Raw genomic sequence first — 23,000 nt, 5'->3', positions numbered from 1 at the left:
TATTGGCTTACAGTGATCTATAGTTGTTATATTTTGTGTCATTTGGTCTCTTGTGGAGAGTTTTCTAATTCGCAATCATACCACAACTAATTTTTTTAAAGCATTGTTAAAAACATAGCATTGTATAGTGCACGACAAGCTAAGTCCTATAAAATTCAGAAGTGAAAATCTGATTTTCCATTGTGCGAGAAGGGATGAGTATATTTTACACAACGAAAGTATCAAGATTGTAATCCGATTAAAGGTTGCCAAGTATGAACCAAACCTTACACGAATTTTGAAATACAAGATTCTTTTGGTTGAAATCTAAAACCATGACTCTAATAGCTAAATTTAAAATTTGAACTTTTTACTACTTCAGATTAAAGAATTGTTAAAACACGACTTTCTGTTTTCTTGAGCCACGGGTGATCATCAGCTGGAAAATATGAACAATTGTTCTGTAAAGGTGTATGTTTATCAATCCTTGTTTTTCAACAGGAAACAATTCTGTCTATTATTACATGAATTAAGTTTATTCAAGGCAATACATCAAAGTTCTTTAAATGTTATCATGGAAACATTTTAAAGTGACTTTGATATAGTGTAAAGTTATCTTAACAAAAGAGTGGCGGAAGAGTATTCCAACGCGTAAGTCGAAAGTAAAATCACAAAAATACTGAACTCCGAGGAAAATTCAATCGGAAAGTCCCTAATCACATGGCAAAATCAAATGACAAAACACATCAAAAACGAATGGACAACAACTGTCATATTCCTGACTTGGTACAGGCATTTTCCAATGTAGGAAATGGTGGAGTAAAACTGAAAAAGCAATGTCATCTAATAATTTGGATGATTAACTGTTTCTAATATGTTAAAACATATTTCGTGACTAAACTACAATAAATAGTTTGATATACATTGCTTTAAAAGGGGACGAACATTTTGAAATATCCTGTGCGGGGGATTAGGATTTCTAAAATAAACAATATGACTCTACAACTCATAAATAAATGAATAATGTTGCAAAAACCAAATTAAGAAAAATATTCTGACTAACATTATGCATTGCGATTGTACATGAGATTGCCAAAAAAAAACCCAATATCTGCAGCATTGTCTCTCTCATATCCTCGAACAATACAATTGTGTTTTTGTTTTACTGAGAATCCATTTAATTTTTCGATGGTTCACTCTGGGTCAGCCCTTTTAAGAATCGCCTCTTTATGGAAGTTAAACTCTATTTTATCCCAACGACAGGTCACCTATGGAGTTGATTTTAAATATCTTTTTAAAAATAGAATTAATAATAAGGATAAGATAAAATTGAGGATTGAAATGGGAAATATGTCAAAGAAACAACAACCCGACCACAGAACAGAGAACGGCTGAGACAAGCACAAACCCGGGAGCAGGCTACAATTTGACCCTAAACATATTTTTAATAATTCAAAGAAAATAGACGTCACACGAAACTCCAAAACATATAAATGATACTATAATTTAACAACATACAAGACTTACAAAGGCCAGAGGCTCCTGACTTGGGACAGTCGCAAAAATGCGACGAGGTTTAACATGGTATGTGATATCTCAGCCCTCTCACTATACCGCTGGTTTAACATGGTATGTGATATCTCAGCCCTCTCACTATACCGCTAGTCAATGTAGAATAAACAATCACACTTAAATACACATAGTTAAACTTAGTTTAAAAGAAGTCCGAGTACGATGTCAGAATAGGTAACAAAAGAAACTACTCAAAAAGGCAATTATATAAACAAGGAACTACTAACAGTTACTGACATGCCAGCTCCAGACCTCAATAAAATTGATTAAAGATTGTGTCTTCATCATACGAAAATCAAGCACTATATTTTCCGTTAGGGGTTTAGTATCATACCATCATAAAATATATGAGAAGAACATAGCGCGTGTATCATGCCTTCAACTGGTTTTTGAATAAATGTGTTTATTTCCGATCCAAATAACCTAAAATTGATACCCAAATATGTTATTTTTAATGATCTGACATTACATATATTGTATTATTATCAAGTACGAGCGCATTTTTTTTTCTTATAGAGAAAACAATAATGTATTTTAAAATCTTATTGTTTTGTTTCATTATATTATTCCTTATAATCACATGCGTAACAGCGGTTGACATTTCGTTGTCTCCAACGTATTAAGCGTGTTTTCTAGAACACGACATCGCCATTGTATGGTGTAACTACTGTCATAAATCGTCATATTTTTTTCAGATAGCGACCAAAGATATCTATATCAATGATACAGACGTAATCTGAACATAACCTTTCCCCAAGGCTCCATCATACGGTGTTCATATACCCCAACTCGTTTTTAATGTCTGTACATGTAGTGATGTCATCGATTTTAACATAAATTATTAACTCAGGTATTTCGTTACCATGTATTACATAAACTTTTACTATATTCTTTCATATATACAGAAATTTGATTCATAAATTTAGCTGTAACTGTAGATAATAGTTTTAAAACCGCTATTTCACATCCTCAATTTGACGGTATTGTACTAAAAGAGCGGAAATAATTATTTTACTCATATTAACTCATCGAACCTTAAATCAATTTTATTAGTGACGGTTATCTATTTAATGTTTAAATAAGATCTTTTAATACTGTTAATATTGAAATTGACATCCGTTTTGTCATCAACAAATTCAAACATATTCAAATGTGTACTCTTTTCTATTGTTTATTGAATGTATAAATTCTCATCCACGTAAATTTTCAATTAAGAGATTGCTTTATCTATACATGTTACATAAAGCATGGTACATAGTTATTAGAAGGTAAAATTTCTTTTCGTTTTTTTTAACAAGAAAGACCGGAGCCTTTACATGAGGTTTGGTGGAAGTTCCTTTCTGTTCAGTTTTATACCAATGAAGGAATTGATGCAATCACCTTTAGCAACGTTTTGAATTTTTGAAGGTCAATGGTGCATTAGAACCTAAACAGTAAAAGAGCAATATGACCGGAAGGACATAAAAATAATCCATCTAATGTCAACTTAGGGGAGTTTAAAATTTAAGTCATGTCGAAATTTATAAACGGACAATTATAATGAGGTTCGTTATAAATCAAGTCAGTACTAACGATTGAACTGATGAGACGCTCCGGGACTGATAGTCCACCAGCAAAGGTATCGACCCAATTCTGGAAAAAATGAAAAAAAAACCCACTTTTAAATTGTATTCATATTACGCTTTTATGAACTTGACTTCACGAGGAACGCCCAAAGCCGACTATTTGAAGGTCAATGGTGTTTAAGAACCTTTGCAGTTCAAGAGCAATATGACCGAACAGGACATAAAAATAATACCAAACTCAATTCAATATAAATTTTGCTTAAAGGAGTTGAAACTTTAGTTTCTAAATAATGTTGAAATTTATAAACAACACTTTTTAAATAGTTTTCATATACAGCGCTTTAAAGGACTTACCTTTATGACGAACACTAAAAGCCGACTATTTGAAAGAAATGATGTATTAGAACATGTACATAAATACACATGAAATAGCCGAATCCATATCAGGTCAACTTTGCCTCAGATAGTTGACAGGTCAAGTATGGCAAACCAATTTTGTCAAAACTATGTTTAAACTAATTTTTCGTAAAAATTACACATTGAGAATCTATAAAAAAGCAGTGAGGTTTAAAAAATCTCAAATAACACACTGAGATTTTAAAATACGAAAAACATTCACTTTTTAAGTTAAATGATAAAATCATCATATATATCAGAAATGTGTTTCGTCTACAAAAGACTTACCAGTGACCCTCGAATAAAAAAATGATGAAAAGGCCAAAAAAAAGAGTACGAAATTGATGAGCATAATGTAGGATTGTATGCATCTTATAAAAGTGTTTTACTTGAATTATTTTTGTCTTTTGAAATACAAATGGCATAAAATTATCGTAATGGGGCTATGTGGATAAATTTATCGGTTTTCAAGAGCTTTATTGGTCGCGCATCATCGCTACAATGGCTTCCATTTTGACGATTGTCAAAATTGATTGGCGTAATGGGGAGATAATTTTGACAAACTATCATAATAATACTTAAAGTTAATTGGGATATTTTGCTTGGACGTATGGGCCCCTTTACAAAAGCCTTTCAACTATTAGCCATATTTTGCAAGGTAAATTTGTATAATTTTTTACGTTTATTTGACACGATAGGTACTTGTGAAAACATTTCATCGAATAGTTGGTCTTTATTCAGATTGTTCCAATGTCTTCTTACACAGATTTTTATCAAGTTTTTCATCATTTTGTTATATTTGGTAACGAGAGTAAGTGGGTATTTTTCTTGTTAGTTTTTCTATACGTTGTTTTTCTTTTATAAACATTTGACACGAAATTGAAAGACTGACGAGTTATGTCCCCTTGTTGTTTTAAGTTTGTAAACTGGTAAAAGATTCAGATTATGCATGTTAACTAGATAAGTGCGCATAGTAAGAGCGCATACATCTCAGTATGTTATTTTAAATTCTCAGTGTGTAATTTTAAATTATCTATTACATTTTCAATTATCAGTGTGTGCTTTTTTTATTTTTTGTAATCTCAATGCATCTTTATGAAATCTCAGTGTTATTCTTAATATTCTCAGTGATTGTTTTAAAATTTTTGTTAACCTGAGTATATGTTTTTTATATCTCAAATATATATTGCAAATTTAAAAAAAAGAAGGTTTACACATATAGTTTTGACGAGAACGGCTATACTTAGTTAACATCTTAAAGTCTTAAAAAATATCTACATTGTTTCTTCAAGGACAAGGTCAATTCTTAGTATATTTACATGCATGTATACTTATGTATACAAGTTTGTATAGAAAAATAACTTGGAATTAGTATGTGATAAAAATTCTTGCAACATTAGTTGCAAATTTAATGTTCAAAATATTTATTTAAGGTCCAATTCGGAACAACAATAAGTAAAAATATCACTTTATACATTTTATTAGATATTAATTGAAAGACACAGATGCAGATGGCACATATATTAGATCACAGTTAAAACGTATTTAAATATATATTCAGAAAATTCAAGTCGACTGGTTTGACTGTTCCTGTGAACCCGATTGTTGTGATTGTGAATTTGATGTCGTTGTCGTCTGTTGTGATGAACTTTGGACTGGGTACTGTTGATAGGACGGCTGATCTTGGTAGTTTTGCGCTTCGTAACCAGTCTGCACATTCTTTGTTGTGCCATAATATGGTGGTGGTGCTGGTATATTTGGATAACCTTGATTAACATATCCTTAAAGTGAAACAAAAAGCTAAAATTAGGCATCATTTACACTAATAATTCTTAATATACGTAAGGGGGTAAACTTTTTTAGTTAAGAATAGAGATATCTATATACATGAAAATCGGTAATGCGTGTTTAACGGGCAGTTTCTTGAATGCTTTTTCAAGCATCCACATGATACCGAATATCAAAAATATGTGCACAATTTACTGGATGACGTTCCAACGTTCCAATGATTTTAAAGAATCATTATTTTAGCATAGTGTCACAGTGGGAAAATGGACAAACATTTATTTTGAGACTTTTCAGACATTTTGTAAAAGATTTTGTAAAATCACTGTTTTTGTTATATTTGCAATATTTCACTAAGGGATTTTGTTATTTTTATTGTGCAAGATTTAAGTCAAGTTTAGAAGATTAAGCTAATCTAATTTCATGTTTTAATTTGTTTTTTTAATTAGCGACATTTTACTTCAATTGATCTATTATTCGTATATGACAAGGCAAGACTTTAATTCCATAAATAAGTCTGTATGTTCTATTGTTAATCATAATATCTATGCGCTAATTTTTCTGTAATCCCTTAATTGACTTTTCTCACTCATTTAAGAGAAATATTTGTCAAGTCTATTGAATTAGTGTTTGGTTTGCTATATAAACTATGTTATTATTTTGATGTGGCAGATTGGATTTAGTATTACACTGAGCAGTTCCAACTCTACACAATTTTATTCCATGCTGAACTTATTAAATTATACATCGCGCTAACCAGAGTCGTCTCTTGTTACAACAGCTAGTCCCAGAGTTAGAGTCCGTGCAGACTTGTCGTACTGTTTATTGTATGTGTGAGGTTCCAGGCCGACACATTTCCCAGTCACAGTTTCTATTTGTGACAATAGGATTTGTCCAACGAAGTTCTTTGCGGTTGGGGAGTTTGTTATTTATCATACTAGGATATGTCCACCGAAGTGTTATGCTTTTAGATACTCGATACTCATTTTTTCGATTTTTTTGTCAGTGTCCATTATCCCTGGTTATAAAAATATAGTATAAATGTACTGCACTTTAATCTAGTCAGTGTTTTTGGAAAAATATTGAAATAAATCAAAGTAAGGATGAACGAATGAACGATACAACAAATGAACGGACCAACGAACAAACGAACGGACAAAGCAATACCTAACATATACACATACTTCACAAATTAAATTAGCTAAGGGATCAACTGCGTAGGCATGTTGAATTATGGGTAAATGTTTTTGAAGTTTTAAACAATTAACTGTATTTAAAAGTATGCATCACACTTTTTAGGGGATAGGAAAAGACAGAAAAATATTACAGTAATTACTTTTATTCAATTCTGCATTCCGTTTTTAAGGATTAAATCATGAAAAAAAAAACGTTGATGACGTCACGATCATATGACAAAATGTTGTCTTTAGACGTGTAACATTGAAAAATAATCGATCAAAAATTTAAAAAAAATGATACAAGAATATGATATAACAGAGCAACTAGGAAAAGAATATTTGATTTTTTTGACGAAATGACTCAAGATACCGTACCTGCCATTGGAGGACTTCTTCTTCTAAATACCAAGACGACAAGCACTATACACACCAATGTAATGAGAAGTACGCCTCCTATAGCACCACCGATAATAAAACCCAAAGTATTGGCAACTATAAAATACAAACAGAGGTAAGATATTGGATATAAAATGTTACACTTAACCAGAGGAAATAAGACAGGATGTACACATTAACGTGTCAATAGTTAACTTGTATTGTTTGACTTAGCCAAAACACCCACCCGCCATTGAAAACCAACTTTGATCTCAAGTAACCTGAATTGGTAGTGCTCACTGAATTGTCTTTTTTACAAAAATGGGAAGAATTACTGTAAAATATCGATATAATATTTGAATTCATTGGCACGTGACAGCTGACCAACCAGAAACTAGACCTGTTTATATGAAGTTAAACTTAGATTTCCAAAATAGTTCATAGAGAATCTGCATAAGTGTTTACTTACAATCGTATGTCCTGACACCTCTGACTTCTAGTATTATCTTATTATCTCCATCGTTTACGTCAGGCGCAGTCAGTTCAATGTCTACGTATTCTCCTGAGTCGGAGCACCACTCTGTGGTGGGATCATCATATGCGTAGTATGAATATGTCTAAGGTTAAAAAATAATTATAATCTGTATCAAAAGTGTTTAAGTTTTTGTATATCTGGGAGCACCAGTTTTTGTTTGTTGTGTGTATAGTTCATAAATTACACTGAACGAAAAAAATGCAATCACAAAAAGTTTTTGTATAAGTGTTACGGAATGACCTATATAAATGTTGTAACCCTAAAATGCCTCTCGTCCTAATATTTTTTTTAAACATCTAAAGACGGTGTTTTGTATTAGACGGCAGCGTTTTACAACAATGTTTTAGTTTAAAGAGAAGTCAAGATGTAAGTTGTAAAGTTCTATTGAAACAGGAAAAAAAGTGACGCTCGCCGGTCTACCAAGACACGTTATTTCAGATAAATAGTATTTGCTTAGTTTGCTCTTAAATACTACGCGTGCTTGGTAGAGAAGCAAAAACCACTAGATTTAAAAAAGGGTTTTGTTTGATAGTCTGGGATCAAATTAAACACGTCCGCGCTCTCCTTGGATCCATTTTACTTCCCAAGCGACGAATATACATTAAACAACTAATGATATTTAACAATTACGGTTGCATCAGTAAACTATGCGTGTTTGATAAAAGGGAGTAAAATGCTCATAAAAACGACTTTTCAACAAACCTTTACAAGAACATCTGATAGTCCAGTATAATATTTCAGCCGGACCTCTGTGTTTTGAATGTTCCATGTTGTTGCTCGAATACAGACTTTGTATTCATTGAGAGGGCTGGCATTGTCGTAACCATGGAAACCAATTTTACAGCTATAAGAGGAGATACTATCACCATCCCACGAAACCAAATATGACTCATCTTCATTGGTGTTGTGGATATTATATGTGTAGCAATTATCAAAGTTTACTGAAATTTAGAGAAGACACGGTCTGATACCGTAAGCATCACACACTTGTGGAATGTACCCTTTAACAAACAATTTTCTTACAATAAACATCATTTATACAACTTTTTCTTGCATTTATGAAAATTTTCGCAGATTGAAATTTATAGCAGAAAATATTCTAATCGCTAATATAAAAACTTTTAGTTGGGTCAAACAGATATAAAATGCAATATAAACACAGTGCTTACATGTAAATTCGTAAGACAAAGCCGTTCCTATAAACAGTAATCCTGACACAATAATATTTACTACGATATACATAGCTAAATCGTTTTGTCTTCTTTTCTACAACAGAAAAATGAAACAGTACATGTGATGTCCATTCTTTATAAAAGCATAATACTTTTATGGAGAATTTGAACTTTTATGAAACAGTATTAAATAACGTCGACACGAAGCGCATTTGTCCTATTTTGTATTATGCTTATATATACCGATATAAGCACAGTTAGGGTATAGACGCTTTACAAAAAAATATATCATAGATTTTGAGATATCTCGGGAATGTTGTCCAACCTCCTTCAACAACAGAATCTTTCATTATGTCTCACTATACATGAAGGTCTGAATTGGGTTTACAGAATAGAGTAAAAATGGACCAAAAGTTCAGAACAAAAAGAAACAATATAAGGAATAAAGACAATGGGCAAACAAATTTAAAGAAATGAGAATAACAGGGTGCTGACATATAAAGAATAGAGAATAAGAGTAAAATTAAATTAAGAAAAGTTAAAACAGTTAAAAACAAAAAAACCTTAATTATCCCCAATCTACATCTTCATCCATGAATTTGCATCTAAGTCTTTCCTTATTTAAAATACTATTAGCTGCAGCCAATATAAATATCATTTTGTTCTTAATATTCCTTTTTGTTAAGTTGAAATATAAAAGTTAAACTATTCCTACCTTATAATTTCTCTATACAAGGGACATGTATATAATATATAATGATTATGGACATTACGTGTTGTTTTATTATATATTCATTATTATATCTTACATGTATGTATCATGTGAGATATGATCTAGTATCTTTTAATTTATTTGCATAAATATTGTAAACAACTATAGAATACAACCTGTAAAATTTAACCCTTTAACATGTTTAATTAATCTATATCTCTTCAGAATATAACCAACCTTCTCAGTCAATGCCGACAAAAACAAAACTTATTTTGATTTCAATCCAAATGCGAAAAAAAGTTAGGGAGGAAAGGAAACGTAAGATACGTAGACAGTTTAAACGAATTTACAACTTAATCTTTTATCGTTGTAAATATAAAATATCAGTCAACCATCAATTAGAAATTGATTTATCTCTGAGGCACATGTCATTATTGAGATAAAAAATTTGCAAATAGTGTATAGATCTTGTGAAATACGAATATCAAAAATAAAGGTGTAACATGATATTTGTGATTGTGTATTTATCGATTTGTACAAATAAAAATTATTCATGATAAATACATTTGTGTGTCTTAATACACAGATCAACAGATGACTATTCATCACTGCATAATTATGTTAAATTTGCAAATCACTCAATTACAATTGCAAATCCCTCAAAGCTATTTTTTTGTACGCCCCTCCCACCGTTTAAAGTGAAACATTTAGGGAATTAATTTATATTAAATTGTAAACACAGTTGACACATGGTTGACACATTAACAGATTCTAGAAGGACATATTTTATATTATGTCTCAATCTTCCGACACAAAATATTTTAAATCTCTGAAATTAGCATAATCTGCATTAGTATTTTGTTTCGGAATATTGAAACTGTCTAATTTTAACATTTTGGGAATATTTCAGATAAAGACCCCCCTTTCCAGGAGCATCTATTTTTTCCGGTTTTTGGTGGAATTTGTTGAAAGAAGTCGGACTTTATTTTCATCACATACAGAAGAAACTAAATTATGGCCATTACATTTATATATACATAATATTCGGACATACTTTTCTTTTCAAAACTATTCCCAAATGAATGATACATGTAATTATGAAAAGCATACGTCTCTTCGCATGCTAGCTTCAGGAGAAAGATACGCACCAGTTGGGGATCTTGGATTTTTGCAATAAATCCAATGAAAAGAGTGATACTAGTATAAAAATTCTATGCATTTATCAAATACGTAGGTCCAAAATGAGACAAATTACATCCCTCCAGCAAAACCGGTCTACTCATTTAGAACTATAACAAGATGACAGTTAAGGGGAAAGAGCTTACTGCTTTTATGGAAAAATACTATTATGCTTATAACTATAGGGAAATTAGAAACATGTTTTTTTCTATTCTATATATATAAAAAAATAATGTGTTTATATAGCTTTGTTATTATTTTATAAACAATATGTGAAAAAGAAGCGGATATAAGAAAAAAAAAACAACAACCAAAAAACGTTAAGTCTACAAAAAATGCATAGAAAAAATATAAAGTAGCAAACGAACCAACTAAAAATCGGCGTGAGCACATGTGCTCTTGGAATGTGGTTAAGAAAAATGGAAAAAAGAAATATATTATAAATTATAACATTATAGTCTGTCCGTATTTAACCATAAAAAGCATGCCCCAAATTTTGTTTCAAAGACATTACATGTACCTCTTACTTCCTATTTCAAAGTCTGCCTGGTCCTGCAGTTTCCTGCAATAAACAGCAACCGGTCATCAAACATATTAAAAAAAATGGGAAACTAGAATAAAATTGAATATCTGTTTTGAGTAATGCAACTAATACCCCGAGGGGTTGTAGGCAAACAATACAACAATATACACAATGCGAACATTATAAAGTATTAAACATCATATACCAATAGTACAAAAAGCAACAACAACAAAAAAAGTAAATAAGCAACAACAACAAAAAAAGTAAATAAAAAAAAATGGATCGGCTGTTACAATTTTCCAAAAAAAAAAATTAAAAAAATTTAAGAGTAGAACTGATATTACATAATCAGGAGAACAGTACTTTATTTGTATTTACGGGCAGCATTCTGTAGTTCGATGTACTTTAAACGTTGTTTTTAGTTTTTTTTGTATAGAATAGAATAGAATAAAATATTTTTATTTACCAAATTAGGGCCCCAGGAGGGCATATAGCATACACACAATAGGATGATAAACAATAACATATACAATACACAGACAATAGATATGCAACATGCGTATTGCAATAAAATAATTTAATTTTGGATGTAACGCGTCTTCTGATTGGCTGACGTTATTTTGTTATGAGCCCATAGACATAATTTAGTCATGTGACCGTGACGTCATCAACGTTTTTTTCATGGTTTTCTACGGTTTAAAATGGAATTAAGAATTAAATTATAAGAAATGACTGTAATATTTTTTCTGTCTATTCGAAATAACATAAAAAATGTGGTGCACACTGTTAAATAACCCGCTACGAGCGTTATTCAGTGTGCACCAAATTTTTTTATGTTATTTCTTCATAGACAGAAAAAAATTTACAGTCATTCCTTAAATAAAATAATATAATATACTTTAGAAAATACACTCAACAAAATAGTACATGTAGCAGTGTATTATTATTCAATGAATACTATGTTGACATTGACTCAAGTGCACACGGTAAGTATATTTTCACTTTGAAAAAGACAAACAAGAGACAGTAGTCGTTTGTGTGGAGAAATCTCAATATGGAAAAAAAATAAACAAAAAAAACCCAATTATATTTACTTCTCTTTAAATGCCGAACATACTCAATCAAATTTCATTTTTTGCTTTTCAACTGCATCTTTTAGTTAAAATACAGAGAGGTTGACATCTAAATTAAATCTATCTCCCGCCACAAGGTTAGGTCATTGGACCATTCCATTGTTTGTTTTTTAGTAAGTCTGTACTGGTTGAGGGTTTCAGACGCAAGAAAAACTTATGAAATCTTGTTTCCCTTTCTTATTTTGAACTAAGGACTAAGAGTTATTTGTTGTTTTTTTCTCTCATAAAATTAAAGTCCCAAGAAGATTATAAAACATATACTACCTGTCCAATCAAACATTAGTGAACAGACAATTACTGCCCGGATGCAGATTTTGAATTATTTACACTGTGATCATTATTGATATGAAATATCAAAGATACGGCCACTTCGAATTCCGTACTATTCAGCACTTCTGTGTTGACTTGAGTTATCAATGATAATTATGTTCATAATCATAAATTAACTGTTTACAAAACTGTGAGTGTTTGAAATACTAAGGCTTTTCTTCCTCGGGAATAGATTACCTTATCTGTATTTGGCAAAACTTTTAGGAATTTTTGGTTCTTAATGCTCAACCTTGTACTTTATTTGGCCTTTTTAACATTTTCTTATTCGAGCGTCACTGATGAGAAACGCGCGTCTGGCGCAAATATAACATTTCAATCCTGGTATCTATAATGGGATTATTTAATATGTTAATTTTTCGAAACACTCACTCATTATAAAAGGTTTTCTGACCCCCGATCATAGTTGGCCCTAGACAGAGTTGGCACATCTTTTGTTAGGCTTTTTTGGGGTTTTCAATGCTATTCTATTTCGTATGTAGCTTGTATTTTCAACTGCTTTGATACGAGCGCCGTTGATGAGTCTTCAAAATACGATACGCGCTTTAGGAACACTTAATTAATTTCTTTAAGTATTTGATAAGTTTGTTACTCAAGGGTCTGGATTCATTTTTTAAATTTTTTTTTTGCCATTTTTCTCTATATTCTTCAGAAATTCTGCCTATTATTCTCTATTCTTCAGACTTTTTGCATTTTATGCTCTATTCTCCAGACTTTTTGCCTATAATGCTCTATTATCCAGACATTTTTATTTTTATTATCTATTCTTTAGGGGTTTTGTCTATCAATCTCTAATTTCAGACTTTTTGCCTATTATTCTCTTATTTCAGACTTTTTGACTATTATTCTCTTATTTCAGACTTTTTGACTTTTATTCTCTATTCTTCATACTTTTTAACTATTATGCTCTATTATTATTTATCTTAGCATCTGGTTATTCTCTTTTCGTTATTTTTTTGGGTCTATTTTCATATTTTTGCCCGTTATTCACTATTTTGTAAACCCCCATCCACACCCTCATAATTGTAAAAGACCCTTTACAACTATGAAGTATCAACACAATTTAGCTATTAGCAGTAGTCCTACGAAAATGTAAAAACAAATTACCATTTCCATTTTGGATTATAGTAATTTTTTCGATTAGAGATTGTCAATAAATTGTCAGTTATTGTGTTCATGTCATTATAAATCCCATTAAGGTTTGTACGCGTGGCTTTGTATTCTTCGTTACGGAGATTTTATTTCTAGAAGAAAAAAAATCACACATCACAAATAAAGTTTAAAAATAACTTGCATTGATTTTTTCTTAATGCACAATTCTAATAATATACCTTGAAACCTCAACATTTACAAGACCAAGTCGACTTCTATGACGAGAACGTTTTTTTTTTTATCTCCTTGACCATAGGTCACTTACGAACTGTCTTGAATTAAGTTGCCAATCCATAAAGTTAACGTGTACAATAAATTCATTTTCCATATAAGTAATTAAATTATACGATGTTGTAATATATAGATCCGTCCCATGCAGGATGTAAGTGGTTTTAGTTAAATAATTAATGCGATTACAAAAAGGATACGGATGAATAAATATGAATATCAAAAACTGATCTGGACCACAACTTATCTTTTATTGGAACAGTATAGACCGGTTGGGTAAAAAATCATGAAAGGTAAGAGCGAATGTAAACATTTCTTTCATACGAATTGTACATTTTCCCTGAAAATGCAAGAAATATTTGCCACTGGGCGTTAAACATAAATCACTCATTTTTATAAGCCTTCTTAATAAGTATATTTAATTACATTCTTGTTTAATCAAAATCATTTTTTTTATAAACGTTAAGCACACTCCATCGTAACGTATTATTATTATTATAAAGTATGTATTACAGCTCATAATATAATGTGAAAATACCCTAAAAGCTTTACAACATATCAATTCACATGGCTATATAAATATTAACGATAAAATATGAAAGCTCATGATAAAAGTTTAGCGCATAAAAGAACGACCACTTATAACTTTTAATAGAGGAAAAAATATTGATACAAAAATAAAAAAAGGATAAAATTGGCGTTACCGGTCCCCCCTGGGATTTTTTAAAAAACATTCTGATATATATATAATATAATAAGATTAGATTATGCAAATGTTCTGATGATTTAGAGTTGATGTTGTCTTAGAATCAGACAATATGTATTTCCAAAATGAACAGTTATAAGATGCATCGAAAAACGGATGTAAACATATGTAACATCGGTGGTCACGTGCACTTGGGAAACAAGAGCCGTTGACCTCAGAAGCACCTGCGCCATGATCGATATTTTCTTCCCTTCTCCAGTTATATTAATGAAACCCTTCTGATATATTCCTACAGTTGATTAAGCTTTGCTAGTAGATTGTAATTTGCGTTCTCAATAAAAAAACTTTTAATATATATTAAATCTAAATTAATTAATCAAATGATAAAAAGTAAAATTACAAAAATATTTTTGACATTTACTTATATACAAAATAGTGGATTAAACCTGGTTTTATAGCTAGCTAAACCTTTCACATGTACGACATTCGAATACATTCTAATAGATTGACAACAATGTGTGAGCAAAATAAAGACCTTAGGTCAGTAACAGGTAAAAATGTAAAAAAAATAAAAAATGACGAAGAGCAGTTACGTTGTTTTATAATCTTAATCACTATATAATCGGAACAAAGAAAAAACAAAATGGATTAAAGACACATAAATGTTATAAATAAACTCATCATAGATACAAGGACTAAATTTTGTATATACACTAGACGCACGTTTCGTCTACAAAAGACTCATCAGTGACGCTCAAATCCAAAAAGTTAAAAAAGGCCAAATAAAGTATGAAGTTGAAGAGCATTAAGGACCAAACTTCCTAAAGTTTTGCCAAATACAGCTACGGTAATCTATGCCTGAGGTAAAAGTATAAGTCATCATCCTATACAGCTTTGGAAAGAAATAAAAAAAAAAAACTTATTTCAGCTATTTATTTATGTAAATGCGACACAATTCAGATGACAACTTTATAAAATCATTATCTTTTCATTTTCTTTTCAGGAGCTACAAATTTATGCAGACTTTGCCTGTCAATTTTGTTATTGGCCGCATGTGAGTATTAATAAACACGAATGCTTGGAAAAGGTTATCTTAAAATTACCGACTATTTCCTATTTTAAACCATTTTGCATAAGGGAAATAACTCCTTGCAAGGAACAACGGTGTTCATTATCAGGTTTATATAATAGAAATACAGGAAGTACAGCTATGGTGCATTTTTGTTGTCCCTGGCGATGATTTTTTGAGAAAAAATCCTTTAAATGGGGAATAGTTTCATTGTAAATAGAAAGTCAAATACACCTTTTAATGTGTAGGCGTGTTTGATATGACTATTTTGTCTTGTCGACGAATTAAGCAAAATATTTGAAACATTATCTCGTTTAAGATTATACTTTTGTATATTGAGGCTACAGATGATATAGTAGCATTAAAAACTCACAACTTCGTACTAAAAACGAAATATATGGATCAGGCGAAATAACGTTTTAATGTGTTGTTACAACAGTAAAGATGTGTTTGAATAACATCTAGTTTAACTCAAAGAACTTTAAAAATAAAATTGCATTGTTTGTGTTATATAGGGTTGTTAGTCTAGACCTTCTTTTCATTTTAAGTTTGCCTTACCACGCAAAATTTCCTTTAAAGTTTTCAAAATTTCCCCTTACAACCGATCAGTGAGTGAATCGTAGTTTTAAATTTACTTAAGTCCTAAACGTACATTAAATGATGCATAAAATGTCTTTTAAAATACAACTGGTATGTAAGGATCGTAATGATGCCATGTGGATAAATTAATAAGTTTCCAAGCGCTTAAATTGAAAGTGCGTCACCTCTACAATGGCTTCCATTTTACGATTTGGGGAGATACTTATGATAAAGAAGATTCCTGACTGTTACATTGCATGTAACCCATTCACATTTCGATTGATCTATGCAATTCCTCTTATCGTGGTTTTTAACGCAAGATGATTTAAAACATCAATATTTATTATTATATGTTGTTAGGGAATTCTCATTGGATTTTTAGGGGGAGGAGGGGGGGGGGGGGGAGAGAAAAAGAGGGGAGTGGCTAGGATGAACTTTGAAAAAAGACAGAACAGGAGTTTTAAGTAATTTAAAAAAAAAGGATGAGCAACTTAAAAAAAAAGGCAGGATGACAATTTATTTAAAAATGTCAGGATAAACTAATAATAAAAAAGGCCGGAACAAATAGAGTGAAAAATTTTCATCCTAGCCCCCATCATTGATGGCGATCCGATGGATACATCTGTTGTAGAGTTGTCACTGACTCAGACGTACTTATAAATATAATTATTTTCTGTGACTGTATATTACATTACTTTGTAGGATCCTTTACTATAGATAATTTAGCTGATCTGTAACAATAACATCTTCATGCCTTATATATCATGTACTGTAGTACGCCGCTAGATTAAAACTGACGAGGAAAGGTAACACACGGCCAGCGAAAGCTCTTTTTCTGAGAGCCCAGGTGGTCGTGTGGTCTAGCGGGACGGCTGCAGTGCAGGCGATTTGGTGTCACGATATCACAGTAGCATGGGTTCGAATCCCGGCGAGGGAAGAACCAAAAATTTGCGAAAGCAAATTTACAGATCTAACATTGTTGGGTTGATGTTTAGACGAGTTGTATATACATTATGTACACAGCCATGTATCACCATCATTGATGGCGATCCGATGGATACATCTGTTGAAGAGTTGTCACTGATTCAGACGTACTTATAAATATAATTATTTTCTGTGACTGTATATTAAATTAATTTGTAGGATCCTTTACTATAGATAATTTAGCTGATCTGTAACAATAACATCTTCAGCCTTATATATCATGTACTGTAGTACGCCGCTAGATTAAAACTGACGAGGAAAGGTAACACACGGCCAGCGAAAGCTCTTCTTATGAGAGCCCAGGTGGTCGTGTGGTCTAGCGGGACGGCTGCAGTGCAGACGATTTGGTGTCACGATATCACAGTAGCATGGGTTCTAATCCCGACGAGGGAAGAACCAAAAATTTGCGAAAGCAAATTTACAGATCTAACATTGTTGGGTTGATGTTTAGACGAGTTATATATGTATATATATATAAGTACGTCTGAGTCAGTACAACTCTACAACAGATGTATCCATCGGATCGCCATCAATGATGGTGATACATGGCTGTATATATACACGTTTACCAGTGCTGGTCTCCCTTTTCAGACATACACTATAAATATGATAAAGTTTTTTTTAAGACTTTGAATAAATTTACAATGTATCTTTTTCTGTTGTAGATTCACACACAAAGTCAACTACTGTAAAGGAAGGTAAAGTGGCGGAAATATTATGTAAAAAGGCTGGACAAATTATACAAGTGACGTCTGCAGATTACGGAAAAAAACCGGGAAATGATAACAAATGTAACGATCCTAACGCTGATACAATTGTTAAAGGGCTGTGTGATGGAAGGACAAGTTGTACAGTTCCCTCCTCAAACGCACAGTTTACAAGTTCAACATGCACAGCTGCGGACAAACAGAAATTAAAGATCAAATATAATTGTGTAAATGGTATGTACAATAGAAAATTTATACACATATATACAGTAGATTAACAACTCGCAAGGGACGACCATTAATTTTGATATTCTGTCGAGGTGGGTTTTTTAGACGGATTGACTATCCATTTTCATCTGTTGCTACGCATGCAATTTTTTTTCATCGGTTATTTGCTTCTCTTTACCAAACACACTTGTTGGAAAATGTAAAAGAAATATGAAATTATTCTGATATCCATGTGTCTATGATGAGTTATATATAAGATCCAAATAAGAATCAAGTAATGATGTTCCGAATAGATTTCGCAGGAATTTGCACGCGACAGTTTAATCAATATTTGAAACAGCATAAATGTTCGGATATCACTTCGATTGACATCAAATTATTTAACAAACAACAAGAACAATAAAAATATCACAAGGTGGAGAAAAACAGACAAACACCATGGTCAAACAGAAAATCAAAACGACGAAAGGACAAACAAAAGTCTATAAAACACTACACAGAAACCCAAAAATTGAGCAGCACTAACCCCCGAGAAAACCGGGAGTGGTATTAGGTGCTCACGAAGGGTAAGCTGATCCCTCCTGAATAGTTGTACCCATTGTGTTGCTCACTGCAAGTTAAAATTCAGTGATTATTCACATTCGCTAGGACAAGATTGTCACGTGACTACGACAATTAGGACATATCATGTCTTGTTTCAGGAATACTATCAACATAAAATAAAGGGGGGATACTCAAAACATTATTCTATCGCATGATTATTCGCCGTTACAGAATCTAAAGAACCTTGGGTAATCTTATTGTTCGTACCCAAAACGAAAACAACGTCAAGACGTCATTGGTTGAATTTCAATTGTTCAGCCAATCACAGCGTTTTCAAGTGGTGTACGCTTTTGAAATATTACCACGAATGTCGAATGTCGTCTTTTGTTATATCTTATTTGGTATTGTTTGTCTCTGTATGCAAAACCGTTATGTTCATTGGATAATAATGTGTATAAATAACCGAAAGAGGAAAATTACCTTTTAACCCCTTGCTATTTAGGAAAAAAAATGAATTATTTTTGGAGACTCTTGGAAATAGCTTTTTTTTTTTTAAACTTTCAGCTGAAGCAAAAGTACCAACTGTAAAAAACGGTGAAACACAAACTATTACATGTACTGGAGGATCTTTCATCTTAATAACATCAGCAAGTTACAGTAAGGGTTCGTGTTTCTCTCCTACTGCACTTACTATTGTCCAAGGACTATGCGACGATCTAACAACCTGCAGCGTCACGGCCGATGATGCTACTTTTACAGATTCAACATGTGACGCCAGTAAGAGTGAAAAATTGAAAATCTCCTACGTCTGTCAAAAACGTAAGTTTATATACAAGTGTTTTTGTTGGGATTTTAAAGAAAAGAATAATGGGTAAAAGAGCAGAAGATAAGAAAAATATAGAGAGAAAAAAAACCCAAAATTTTGAGAATAATGGTGTGCTAAATTCTAAAGAATAGAGAATAATGGTTAAAATAGATAGATAACAGAAAGACATTGTCTTAAAAATGAAAGAAGAAAGAAATGAAATACACCCCCATCAGGACTTTGATGTAAATTGTATAAACGGTAGTATAAGATTTAGTCAATCTTTAGGGTCAAAATATGAAAAAATAGCTTTGTTATATGCCTTTAAAAAAAAGTCTACTCTAAATCTTATATTAGTTATTATTGTTACAAAAATTTAGGTCCCCGAGAAATTCTGCTGAGCAAAATAGAAAAAAAAGCAAACTTACCTTCGTAATCTTTCTCGCTTGGAAAAGCACAAATCTGGTCATATATTACACATTATATATAATATAATTATTGCATAACACTTGTTTAAAACATTCATTTTCAATATATTTTTACAGCGAGTGGTCCAGTGTATGAACGTTGGGGGGCCGTTACCTGTCCAACTTCGGCTTCATTAATCTATGCTGGTAAGTACAAGCAATCTTTTAATTTGATAAAAAAAGAAAAAAATGGAAGCATTGTTTAAACAACTTACTTTTTTTAACACTTAAAAGGAATGTTTGGTCTACGGGATATGTTTGTTTTTTAATTTCGAATAACTTGACCGGCGACAGAAATATATTCACGGTCGCCATATCATCTGACCTGACTATTAAAAAATGCTAAAGATGGTCAAAAGTAAATGACACTTTGTTCTGCACCCATTTACCGATTCCATGACTTTGCTACCAAATGCTCATGGTTGCCATTATCTAAATGAAGACAACAAAAGAATACACCGGAATTTATTACAGCGTAGTTATTCAACCATATATTTTTTATCGGTGCAAAACATGTTCGACTCAAGCGCTATGGACATTGTGCTTTAAACGTTGATACACCTATGTACAATTGACCGCAAATTTGCGCTTTTTCCCGTAAAAGTGTACCTGTAAATGGAAATATCATTTTAACAAATGCCGGTACTATAGTTGGGGTTTGTCGAAGAATATTTAAAAAAAATAGAAATATCTATACGATTTGTTGATTTGAAAATTGAAATTATATTCGCGTTGTGTTAATGATGTTGCCCTGATAATCCGAAGTATTTAAACATCCTTATTTCAATTGTCTAAGCATCATTCATGTTGATGAGACGGACATTTCAACTTTATAAAAATAATTTTGTTGTTTACTTTGAAGTCATTGTTTTATTTACCACCTGTTCGCTTATATATAGTCGTTTATATCATACACACTTTTGATGGTGAAAGATTCGGTCATTGAGGTTTTTTAGGAAACACAAAGAGAGAACCTGTAAAGTAAGAACATTATCGCATGCTTTTTTTCTTTTTTCGTGTAATCATTTCTTCAAGATAACGATTTTTAAGATTTTTTTCTTGATTGGTTCATTGGTGTTCAACGGCACTTTAAGCACTATTGTCCAATTCATGTCAGTAAGTTTTATTTGGTGTGAAAAGCTGGAAAGCCCGGAGAGAATTTACGACCTCCAGTAAGACTGACAATCCTAGTCAATTACAATTGGAAGCCAGTATTGACAGGCTAGTGTTACATTAGATCAACTACTTATACCATTCGGCCAACGAATCACCTTGAAAGTTGGATGGCTGAAAATTTAAGAAATCTCAATGTTCAAACTATATAGAATGGCCGTTGGCTTCTTTTTTTGCCAATACAATGGGTAGGGTAAAACCAACATTAAAGGAACACCGAATGTTCCAGAATCAATCGTGCCCACTCTTATAAACAATTTTACTCAACTCATCCCCATACTGAAGTTGTTGTCCTGTTGAAGAAAACCCTCCAATTACAACCCACTAACTGCATCAAAGTTAGAATAGTGTGGATTAAAGTGCATATATCATGTATAACAAAGAATAAATGTTCCTTTTTTAAGAAAACGCAAGTGTCCTTAGTATTGAGACGTGAACGTCAATTAAAAAAAAAATAAAAAAAATCATTGGATACATAGAAGTTTGACAAACACTAATTTTAATCATTGAAAAGCTTAAGATTTCCTTAACAATAGACTGTGATTAAAACGTTCAACTGCTTTTTTCTAAGTTATCTCTCTGTAATTTTATGTACTGTACCACCTTGATAAGGGTTTATTACGACAGAAAACAAATAATCTAAAACAATAGAAAAATATAAGTGATTTTAATAAAAGAGAAAATAAAATGAGAAAGTGACAAAAAATGTGGTCCTGATAAAACATTATTCAAAGTTGTATCACGACAATAATAAATTTAAAAAAATAGCTATGCCCCAACAAAAGATGAATTATATAATTTATGAATGATGTTAATATTTTCATCTAACAACATACATACATGTATATCGTTAAACATGTTAAATATTCATTTTATTTTGATTTACATTACAGGCGTTATGGGTGGTGCAAATTTTGGTGGTACTGGCTCGGGATCAAATTTCCTCTGCTTACCTACAAACCCTAGTACTGGTGGTAGCAACTTTACTTTAGGTACGGACAAGGGTGCAATTTTTGGTACACAGCTTATAACAGACAGCGCTGGACCGTATAGTAGTTCTCTGGACTCTCTCGAATTGACATGCGCTCTTTGTCAGACTAAATCTGCAGAGACAACGTTTATGTACCCAGGATATCCTGTTTGTCCTGCCGGCTTCGACCTTGAGTACGCTGGTTACCTAGTTTCCGAAAAAGCGACATCTGGAAGGACTTCAAAGGGTTATCTTTGCTTGGATGCTTCCCCGGTTACTATAGATAATAGCTATTCAGGAGATGATACTGCTAAACTTTATTTGGTTGAAGGAAAATGTGGGGCACTCCCATGCCCAAGTTACGTAGATAATAATGAATTACCTTGCGCTATTTGTTCAATGTAAAAATGTTTTAAATGGCAGAAAACCGAAATTTTAACCTTATTGATTTCATTAGTGTAAAATACATTAAAAGAAATGTATGTTGGTATCCACACACATTGGTAAATAGTTTTACACATAATTACCTCAATGATTAATTGTGTGAATGATGGAAATAGCTGGTTTTCGTTCTGCTTGCTTTTATTTATTTATTTATTCATATCAAACATTTGACAACACTTTAATGTTAACTTCGAATTTGAATTATTAAAACCTCTTTACTGCTATTTGTATTGTTTTGTTTTATGAAGCACAAATTGCACCCATAAGAAGGTTAGAAGAATAACAATTACATGCAAAAACAACAATATAATGAGGATATTAATACTATACAAATAAGTAAACCATATATCTTCACATATTCAAGAAAAGGGTGTAAGTTTTGAAACTCAAAATTTACCCACAAAATTATTTATATTATGCAAAAAGAGACAAAATGGACATGAACGGTTGTGAAAAAAGAATTCTATTTTTTTTCTGATAGATAGCAAGAACTTTGTTCCAAGTTAGAAACAAA

The 23,000-nt window shown here is 31.8% G+C and overlaps 2 protein-coding genes across 3 annotated transcripts; one reads left to right on the top strand and one right to left on the bottom strand.

Moving 5' to 3' along the window:
- Positions 1–4,974: 4,974 nt before the first annotated feature.
- LOC139491208 (uncharacterized) lies at positions 4,975–10,987 on the bottom strand. 2 transcript variants are annotated; one of them, XM_071278680.1, is made up of 6 exons: positions 10,969–10,987; positions 8,555–8,651; positions 8,088–8,326; positions 7,320–7,467; positions 6,851–6,967; positions 4,975–5,293 (listed from the first exon to the last, which is right to left on the bottom strand). In XM_071278680.1, exons 2-6 carry the CDS (start codon positions 8,625–8,627, stop codon positions 5,079–5,081), a joined length of 792 nt encoding a protein of 263 aa, XP_071134781.1. In that variant the 5' UTR covers positions 8,628–8,651; positions 10,969–10,987; the 3' UTR covers positions 4,975–5,078. The 2 variants fall into 2 exon arrangements, with proteins under 2 accessions (XP_071134781.1, XP_071134780.1); XM_071278679.1 differs by lacking the exon at positions 10,969–10,987 and adding an exon at positions 9,273–9,349.
- Positions 10,988–14,031: 3,044 nt separating this feature from the next.
- On the top strand, positions 14,032–22,710 carry LOC139491207 (uncharacterized). Its single transcript, XM_071278678.1, has 6 exons — positions 14,032–14,104; positions 15,521–15,571; positions 17,815–18,090; positions 19,192–19,446; positions 19,978–20,046; positions 21,966–22,710. The coding sequence occupies exons 1-6, from the start codon at positions 14,098–14,100 to the stop codon at positions 22,445–22,447; spliced, it is 1,140 nt and encodes a 379-aa protein (XP_071134779.1). The 5' UTR covers positions 14,032–14,097; the 3' UTR covers positions 22,448–22,710.
- Positions 22,711–23,000: the final 290 nt, after the last annotated feature.

Source organism: Mytilus edulis, chromosome 10 (assembly GCF_963676685.1).
Source record: "Mytilus edulis chromosome 10, xbMytEdul2.2, whole genome shotgun sequence".
Taxonomy (NCBI): Eukaryota; Metazoa; Mollusca; class Bivalvia; order Mytilida; family Mytilidae; genus Mytilus; species Mytilus edulis.
This window is presented reverse-complemented; position numbering and strand designations above follow the sequence as displayed.